Below are 10,220 nucleotides of genomic sequence, written 5' to 3'. Positions count from 1 at the left end.
CTTAAACTATGTATATTGTATAATGTTAACTATAGGTAAACAAGAAATCAAAACATTATAGACAAATTAAAATCAGTATTCTATCAACTCTTATCTCTCTGTAGTGTATTTGTTTCTCTTAATACAATAAAATAATTTTTTTTACAAATTTATTTGAGTAAAGCTTCTTTGGTTTGGGCTGTATTCTACAGTAGTAGAGTGGGCTACATAGTAAACAGGCAGTAGGCAGTACTTTGCAACATTTTAATTGTTTTAGGTGCAATTAGGACGACAAGGCAGTTGTGTACGAAAAGTAAACGATGATTTATTTTGCATCGTTTAGTGCGAATACTAGAGAAGTGCATATTTATTAAAGAAAATAAGCAATTGGCGAAAAAGGTTAAAATTTCGGTATTCTGATCTTTTAAGTCATATTCTCGAGAGGTCTAGTTAACATTTCCGAATAGAAATTTAGTTCCGTTGACTGGTTCAGTTCCGTTAAACAATATTAATATTCTTCTCCCATCTCTCCATCAATGGAATCCATTCCAACCTAAATATTAGAATCAATAATATATTTTTTATTGATGTAAATTTATTTTCACCAACATCCCACTGAGCAAGCAAACTTATAAGACAAGTACATAATGTTAAGTCGTCTTACTTCAGACAATTATTGCAATTCAATATACAGGGTTACTCAGATTTAGGATGAGACTTCAGAGACGACTGTACATAATTTATTCTGTCTATTATCATATATTTAGGATTCTCTGCAACTTTAAACTGGTTTCTTTCATTGTCAATAAATAGATTATTAAAAGACGAGAGATTAAAGTTTGCAGTCTAGTAGCATGTTGGTTCCACTCCGCTGGAGCGGAGGCCACCGGAGGGAAATTGTTCTCAGTGGAGAGAATATTCAAGGCAAAGATTTTTTTAACGTAATCGTCATATATCTGATTTTCAGGTCGTCTTTACAGTCTCACCCTTTCTGGTTAACCCTGTATATATCCTAATTTTACACTTAATCTGTAATTGTTTAAGACCCATATTTGTTGCCCTTCTAAAATGCTAATTGTCTTTCACTGCTTACAAAATTACCAACGATATTATGAAATATTAATTTAAATTTGAATTATCATGAAAGAAGGCAGACCACTTTTTTGTAACAAACAGGTAGGACGACTTCTTTTTCTTCTAAAATTATAAAATATGTAAAAATATTTTTTGAATAATTTACCTCTTCATAATCCTTTTCCAGAGCAGCAAGATCCTCCCTCGCCTCAGAGAACTCTCCTTCCTCCATACCCTCACCAACATACCTTTATATAGATGGCATCAGATAGAAACTTAGGACTGAACAGATAGTTCACAGCTTGAGACTTATGACTGAACAGATAGTTCACAGCTCGAGACTTATGACTGAACAGATAGTTCACAGCTCGAGCCTTATGACTGAACAGATAGTTCACAGTTAGTTATAACCGACTCTTTTTGTACTATTATAATGTCGTCTTATTATTCCCATGTTTATTGGGACACTCTGAAGAAATCGTACATTTAAGTTTGATTAAAAACATTTTATGAATCTATTTTGATAAATTTATTTTATCCAGGAAATATTTGTTTTTCATTCCAATTATTATTGTTTTGGAAACTGAAGGAATTGCAGATAATCTTTTATTAGTTTTGTATCGATTTGCAATTTCCACAGATTTTCTGCTTAAAGGGACTCTAGACGAAGTTAAAGTAACCCTCCATTTAGAGGAGAAGTATGGACGATCCGCTACAGAACACTTCAAACAGCTTGTTCTGATAAATGCAGAGGAGAACGTTGCTCTTATAGCTTGAAAGGTGCGTGAAACATTTGAAGGGTACTGTTGTGAATAAGAAATTCCACTCTATAAATAGAATGTCACATGAAATTACGCCAACAGACCCTTTAATTCAATTTCATTTTTAGATTAATTTGAATGTAGATATCTCATCAATCGATTATTCTGCTCATACATACAGGGTTATCCACTTCAGTGACAACTCTACAGAATTCATATTGTCTGTTTCCTCATGATATTCTTTGCGTGAGTAATCCTGTTTCTGTTTGATAAAGAGACAAAATCAAAACAGCAACGTGATGACAACTTAGGACTTTAACAACTTTTTTAATTTTGGGTATTATATTTTGCAAAAAAATATATTTTTTTCATAAAAAGATTTTAAATACAATTTCTGGAACTTATAGTTTATGGATATCTTGTTGCAGCTGTTTTTAAATAGTTTATCGCGTTATTAACAGCAAAACAGACTTGTTTTTATTATTTTGTTTATAGAAGTAAAGTTTAATACAAAGTTTTAAAAAATTAAATCATGATTTTGGTTTTGAACAAAATTATTTGTTAGTAAACTACAATTTTACCCAGAACTTTGAAAACATCGGAACAATTTGTAAAATTCTTTTTCTAAACCTCCTGATAATGGAATGCTGCAGATATTCACTTTTCTAATTGAATCATTATGGAGCTTCTTAAAACTGTTCCAGTATATTTCATGGCTATTTATTAATATTTTTCAATTACTTAGATTTAATAAAACCCATTGAAAAATTGTTAAGATGACATTAAATAAATTCTTTCGGTAGCTCTGAAGTTCTGGGATTAATTGTTAATATTCTCAAACACTTTGTTTATACAGCTTTCTATTTCCAATTGAAAATTTTAATATTAGAAATAATTGAGTAATTGAGTCGTAGAACTAGATTTCCCTTGTTTCCGAATTGTTTTATTTAATGCTTATTCTACTGCATTGCATAATTAAATAACTTTTTGTGTAAATTACAAAAACATTTGTATATTTTACTGTTATTATTCTTATTTACATTTTCTACCAGGGTGTTCCAATAAACTGGGAAATTAAGAGACGATTTTTGTGTCGTCTTTGATAGGTGTGGATTGTTGAAATGCTTTAAATGAACCAAAAAGAGGAATAAGGTCGCAAAGGCTTTCTAAATTTTTGAAATTAATGGTGATGGTAGTTAGAAACTTTTGATTTAAAAAAAAAAATTGAAAACTGGACAAGGTTTTTATTTCTTCGTCAGTTTTGAAGGTATGAAAATAGTAATTCCTCAATTTTGGACACCCGTTAATTGGGAAGGGGTGGATCACTGATTAAGGAGTAAATAGTTTAACTAGTTAGCGTTCATTCTAAACCCCTTCATCATTTTCCTGAACACTTCCTTTAGTCTTTACCCCTGGATATATTAAAACAATTTTACTCACCAGTGTACAAAAGCTCTCTTTGCGTACATAAGATCAAACTTGTGATCAAGACGAGCCCAGGCCTCAGCAATAGCTGTTGTATTGGACAACATACAAACAGCTCGTTGTACCTGAATTCATGTACAGTACAAATCTCAGTATGTAGAGTACAAATCTCAGTATGTACAGTAAAAATCTCAGCATGACCAGAATAAATCTCAGCATATACAGTTCAAATCTCAGCATGAACAGTAAAAATCTCAACACGACCAGTTTAAATCTCAGCATGCACAATTTAAATCTCAGCATCTATTCTCTGACTTTCGTTAAAGGTTTTCTTTGGCAGAAAACCGAAACTCAAGAAAACGGAACGATATTTGTCTAGTTCCAGATATTTGTCTAGTTCCAGATATTTGTCTAATTCCATATATTTGTCTAGTTCCATATATTTGTCTAGTTCCAGATATTTGTCTAGTTCCAGATATTTGTCTAGTTCCAGATATTTGTCTAGTTCCAGATATTTGTCTAGTTCCAGATATTTGTCTAATTCCATATATTTGTCTAGTTCCATATATTTGTCTAGTTCCAGATATTTGTCTAGTTCCAGATATTTGTCTAGTTCTAGATAAAAACGACAACTTCTCTGTCATCGTTTGCCAGAGTAAATTTAAAAGCAATTGTTATGAATTTTGGTTGATGGTATTATTTCCAAAATGCGTGAACAATCTCTTAAATATTTGTTTATTTACCTTTGCAAGATCCCCTCCAGGCACTACGGTAGGAGGTTGGTAGTTTATTCCAACCTAAACAAAAACAATATTATTCCATCATTCTATCTTTTTTTTATTGAAATATATTTTTTTATGAATATTTTCAGGCAACTTCCACAAAAATTGCCGTATTGGTTGATAAGATAAATAATATTTGAATCTTAAAATAAATATGGACCAACCTTGAACCCTGTGGGACACCAATCCACAAACTGAATGCTACGCTTGGTTTTTATGGAAGCAATAGCAGCATTTACATCCTTAGGAACTACATCTCCTCTGTACAGCATACAGCACGCCATGTACTTTCCTAGTACACAAATATTACTTTAAAAGGGACTGTAAACGTAATTTTACGTGGAATCTCCGCTTTACAACGGTACAACTTTGTCTGAGAAATCCATTTCCCCTTGCTGGAAATTGATCCTTATTAGATGTGGTTTCAATGCAAAAGTGACTAACAGATTTATGAAACATGAAGGAAAATTGTGATAATTTAACACTTTTCAAGATAAAAAACAACGAAATCTTATTCACTGTTACATGGATAGTGGTTTAAATTGTACTGTTGATAATCAGACATTCCACAATTGAAATTATTGACATTTAAATTTACATCTTCAGTTCTTTTGATCTAATTTTTCCATTTTGATTTTTTTTATTAGAATATGCTTACCATGCCGAGGATCACATTTAACCATCTGATTGTTTGGCTCAAAGCAAGCATTCGTTATCTCAGATACTGACAGCTGCTCGTGATACGCCTTAATGTCATTTTCTTATTTATAAGGAAAATTTTAGTTTCTTTATGTCAATTTTTACCAAAATGGCTTCATCCCAAATTTTAATTTTTCGATGAATTTTCTTTTTCCCTATAAAATGGTTTTCCCCAAAGAGCTTTGTAATATAAAGAGAAGGCATTGGGATTTATACGCAAAACCAGACGCCTCAATTGGGTTCAATAAGAAGCCATAGAATGTCGTCGTTTCTAAAATTTAAAAAGATTTTAGGACTTTTTACGCATTTCCATCACCAAAAACTTGCGTGTTTACATAATCAGAGCTGAAAACTTTAGAATGGGATATCCTTAATCCCGATTGGTTAACTAATCTGGAGATTAATAATAAGAGGAGAATAAGCAATATTTAATCTCGAGATTAAGAAAAAGAGTGGATCAAGCGTTAATCCCGATGTCAATCATTCAAAAGTTCCCAGCTCTGGGACATTCTATAATCTGGTAAATCGTCCTTTTCCTTGAAAATCACGGATCAAAATATTATTCACGTTTTGTTTACCTTTTCAGCACTAATTACAGGGGCATAGGTCACCAAAGGGAAGTGAATCCTAAAGAATTTTTAAAAATAAATTAAATTTTGCTCGAACTTTGTTTTTAAATCGCATTTTACTAAAGGCAGGTTAGCGGTAGAAAAAAGCTTTATTGCGTCATCTAAAATTCTTTTATTATTTTGAATAATCATTCTATTTAATTAAGCGCCTTTGAAAATTACCGACCAGAAAAAGCACACAGGTGCATGCTTAAACAGTTTTTAATTAGAGCAGAACAAAACATTGTTGATATTATCTAAAAAATTTGTCGCAATTTCATTCAATCAATTTTTTTCTTTCAAGAACCTGAGATTTTTTACGTTCCTCTTGATAATTCTTTTCTCGATGTAGATTTTTTTTGTTTAGTTGAAAAACTAAAAAATTAAATGATTCTTAAGGATCATTACTAAAAGATTTGTCGTTTTTTTATTTTGAATTTTGCTATCTTTATTTTGTTGATTAATTCGTTTCTCGGGATAACATTGTTAAGTTGTAAAACTTAATGACTTTTAGGATACGATTTCTCCGGTATAATTAGGGTTTCAAATAGATTTTTTACTTTTTTCTTTTTCATGTAACTGTACCTGGGGTATGGAACTAGATTAGTCTGGAACTCGGTGAGGTCAACATTCAGGGCTCCATCAAACCTCAAGGAGGCCGTTATAGAGGACACTATTTGACCTGAGGACAAAAAAACATTGTCAGAGCTCTGTCATTATCAAAATATCAGTGCTATCCTGGTTTTATATAGTTAATGTTTTGGTTTATGGCCATGGTTGTACGTCATGTTTATGATTAATGTTTTGTACATATGATGTTCATATTTCTCTGTTATGTTCATGGTTGTACGTCATGGTTTAAAGTTAAGGTTTTGTACATATGATGGTCATATTTCTCTTTTATGTTCATTGTTCATGGTTGTACGTTAAGTTTATGGTTCAGGTTTTGTATTCTCTAGTATGTTCATGGTTATACACGTTACAGTCATAATTATGGTAACGTTGTGGTTCTTGTCAAGTTGTCATCATCATAGTCATGACAATATGGTCATGAGTGATAATTATAGTCATATTCATAGTTATGATTATGGTCATATCATTTCATGGGCACATGGTTAAGATTAAAGTTATGTTCATGATCCCACCATGAATTACCATTATCCTAATATTTGTATTTGTATAAAGAAATACATTAATAATATATTACTAATTAAAATTCTAACCTATTAGCCTGTTAAGGTTTGTATAGGTTGGACGCTCAATATCTAGATTTCTTTGACAGATATCATAGATCGCCTCATTGTCAACCATAAATGCACAATCTAAAAACAGAAATAATTTTAATTTTAAACAATGCTTATGCAACAAAACTTCTCATTTTGATAAAAGTTAAAAAATTTAAAAAAAGGTATTTTAACAGGAAGTGACCCGTAGGGCTATATTTTCAAATTATTTTTTTAATCTTTATCTGGGTAACAATAATGAAAATATCAATGTTTTTTTAATCCGAAAAACAAACAAATTAAATCCACAACTTTCACAGAGAACCCGTATTTGAAAGTTTAGATATTCCTTCTTTTATATAAAACAAAGGTTTAGAGGATACCTGAATGTTCGAGTGTGGTATGAGTGGTAAGAATAGAGTTGTAGGGTTCAACCACAGCTGTAGCAACCTAGAGTAATATAGGATATAGTTATAGGGTTCAACCACAGCTGTAGCAACCTAGAGTAATATAGGATAGAGCTGTAGGGTTCAACCACAACTGTAGCAACCTAGATTAATATAGGTTATAGTTATAAGGTCAACCCCAACTGTAGCAACCTAGAATAATATAGGATAGAGCTGTAGGATTCAACCACAACTGTAGCAACCTAGATTAATATAGATTATAGTTATAGGGTCAACCACAACTGTAGCAACCTAGAGTAATATAGGATAGAGTTGTAGGATTCAACCACAGCTGTAGCAACCTAGAGTAATATATGATAGAGCTGTAGGGTTCAACCACAACTGTAGCAACCTAGTGTTATATAGGATAGAGTTGTAGGGTTCAACCACAGCTGTAGCAACCTAAAGTAATATAGGATAGAGTTGTAGGGTCTAACTACAGCAATAGCAACCTAAATAATATAGGATTGTAGGGTTCAACCACAATGGTAAATAACCTAAAGTAATAAAGGATAGAGTTTTAGGATTTAACTACATGGTGTAGTAACCTAAATAATAAAGTGAAGATTTGTAGGGTTCAACAATAGCTGTAGTAACCTAGCAACAACATTATAATTAAAGCCTGAGCTCATAAAACCAGACAAATCACAATAAAAGAAAAAAATTCCTCTGAAAATTTAACTTTTTAATCAAATTTTCCTGGCGTTTATTTTCTAAATCAAAAAGTATAGAACGAAAATGGCAACACGACACGACGAATACAAAAATGTTTTCTCAACTTTAACTTGTGTTCCGTGATTTTAACTTCTTGATAGATGGGAAATCTGCCAAAAAAATAACGGATTTTCTTTGAAAAAAAGTATTGATGATTCTGGGCATTAGGAAATAGGAACATCTCTGAGCGATAAGATTGGCTATGGGTGTTCTCATAAATGTAGCTGTTGTATTTTCAAAAAAATTAACGGTAATGTTGAATATGGGAAAGAGGGGGGGGCTGGATAAATACCTGAGGAGCGGGGTAAATACCTGAGGAGCGGGGTAAATACCTGAGGAGCGGGGTAAATACCTGAGGAGCGGGGTAAATCGAGAATTCAAGTTTGGATTTCTTTCCGAAGTCTACAGACAAACGTTCCATCAGAAGAGAGGTGAACCCTTAAATTTCATAGTTTAAAAATACAACTAAAACAATTTTAATCTATTCTTACTGATTAAAAAATTCATTTTAGACATATCCCTTATAATTTTTTTATAAGTTAATTGTAAATGTAAAGTGTTAAAACATCACACTAAGTTTTAAAGCAAATGAAGCTAAAGTAAAAAATGAGATACGAGAGGCAGATTTGGGTTCTAGTATACGTTTGTACACAAAAATGAATTGTTTGAAATTGATTGCTATCATTATTAATGATCATCTTTTATCCTTTCTTTCTTTATTTTTGCCTTTTTCTGCACTTTTTTTCTTTTACACACTCGCTAACTGTTCAACAGTGTGTATAATGACTTACTAACTCACCCTCTCACACATTCACCCTCTCACTCACACTCTCACACATTCACCCTCTCACTCACCCACTCACTCACACTCTCTCCCACTCACCCTCTCACACACTGACCTGATCCGGTTCCTCCTCCGAATGAGTGGAAGACGAGGAATCCCTGTAATCCAGTACAGTTATCTGCCAGTTTACGGATCCTGAACAGTTTGTATTTTTTATTTATTGTTTAAAAACAATATTTGTAAGGACCAAGTACAGGGTTATCCACAAAGAATGAGACTTCAGCGTCGATTGTACGGAGTTTTTTGAGTCCGTTTTCTTGCATTCGGGTTTCATTGCAGGCCCAAACTGGCTTATATCTGTGCTCAATCAAAATACTCAATTAAATGCAGAAACCAATAAATCAAGCTTAATAAATTGTCATAGTTCAGAGTTTAGGTCGTTCTGTAAAGTCTCTTCCTTTGTGATTGTTGATAATCAAGTAATCATGTACAGTAGGTGCAGCAAATATGAATATCTAGAAATCAAATAAAGCAAGGAAGACGACAAGTTATTCCATTGTTTTCTATATTTTTCAAGAAGAAGCTTTTATAAATATCGTTTTCGTTGGGTGACACAAAAAAGATATTTAATTATCTATTTCATTTGGAACGTAGTCATAATTGCACATCGGATATGCCTGAAAAAAGTAAAACAAATCATGAAATTCTAAATTTTTTTTTCAGATTTGATTTCCTAGAAATTTTTCACGGAATTTTTCCTCTTTATATCATGTAAATTTTGCTGAAAACGTATTTTTTGTAAATGTTAATGTATTTTTCAATCTCTGGAGATAAAATCTAAGAATGATTTGAAAATGATTGGTTAAGTGGAGTTTAAAAGGATTAAATGTACTTAGTATAGGTGTAGTTGAGTGGACGATATGGTTGAATAAACATAGATTAGAAAACTAGAGATTGTAAGATTTACAAAGGGAAGATAAGCGAAGAATCCATCTACAGAGTGACGTTTCAGATACCCTTTAAACATTTATCTGACTGTTCATGATTTTCAAAGTTAAAAAATTGCAATTTCTTACATTTCCTAAGTCGTTTCTGCAGCATATCATTTCATAGAGAAATCACTGTCAAAAATAATAATTTTTCGTTCAAAATTAAAAGATTTTAAAAAATTGATCAGTTAAAGATGTATAGGGAACCATTGTGAATCAGACATATCTAGAAATATATATAGTAAAAATAGTTTTTAGTGCACTCTCACCCGCTCTATAGAAGTAATTCAATTATCCGAACCTAGTTAAACTACTTTTTGCATTTAAAAAAAATTCAACTTGAGGTCTGTTAACTTGTATCTAATACCTTTTTTTCTACATATATTTTCCAAGGCCTCCCTATTAAAATGTATTACAACTCGATCAAATTAGAAATATTGGTGAAAACAGAAATTATTTTGATCAATGAACATTGAACGTATAAATTGGAAGTTTCCCCAATTTCCCAATACGCTATCTCTATAATTATGATTGGAAATTCTCATATTAAATCATTCATTCATTCATCTTCCTTAAACAGGTGCGGATGATACTATTTCCGGTATGATCAATGTACTTCCTGTTCTCTCCTTCTACCTGTGGAGTCTTTAATAAATTATAGTGTAAACCTAACCACACCCCTAATTGTTTTATTGGATGAGCACAAAGGATATCATTACTTACCACCCCTACCCCC

At 31.9% G+C, this 10,220-nt stretch overlaps 1 protein-coding gene across 1 annotated transcript in view; it reads right to left on the bottom strand.

Annotated features, from left to right (window-relative positions):
• Positions 1-132: 132 nt before the first annotated feature.
• LOC111710302 (tubulin alpha-1 chain) overlaps positions 133-10,220 on the bottom strand; it is a 17,262-nt gene continuing 7,174 nt past the window's right edge. Inside the window, exons 6-17 of the mRNA XM_023484358.1 lie at positions 8,611-8,690; positions 8,064-8,149; positions 6,935-7,001; positions 6,552-6,650; positions 5,914-6,010; positions 5,299-5,347; positions 4,680-4,767; positions 4,186-4,313; positions 3,983-4,036; positions 3,255-3,364; positions 1,220-1,301; positions 133-532 (exon numbers count right to left, since the gene is read on the bottom strand). Coding sequence (XP_023340126.1) covers positions 488-532; positions 1,220-1,301; positions 3,255-3,364; positions 3,983-4,036; positions 4,186-4,313; positions 4,680-4,767; positions 5,299-5,347; positions 5,914-6,010; positions 6,552-6,650; positions 6,935-7,001; positions 8,064-8,149; positions 8,611-8,690 — 985 coding nt within the window. The 3' untranslated portion in view covers positions 133-487. The remainder of the gene's footprint in view (positions 533-1,219; positions 1,302-3,254; positions 3,365-3,982; positions 4,037-4,185; positions 4,314-4,679; positions 4,768-5,298; positions 5,348-5,913; positions 6,011-6,551; positions 6,651-6,934; positions 7,002-8,063; positions 8,150-8,610; positions 8,691-10,220) is intronic.

The sequence above is a fragment of the Eurytemora carolleeae genome, unplaced genomic scaffold, assembly GCF_000591075.1.
Source record: "Eurytemora carolleeae unplaced genomic scaffold, Eaff_2.0 scaffold944, whole genome shotgun sequence".
NCBI lineage: Eukaryota > Metazoa > Arthropoda > Copepoda > Calanoida > Temoridae > Eurytemora > Eurytemora carolleeae.
This window is presented reverse-complemented; position numbering and strand designations above follow the sequence as displayed.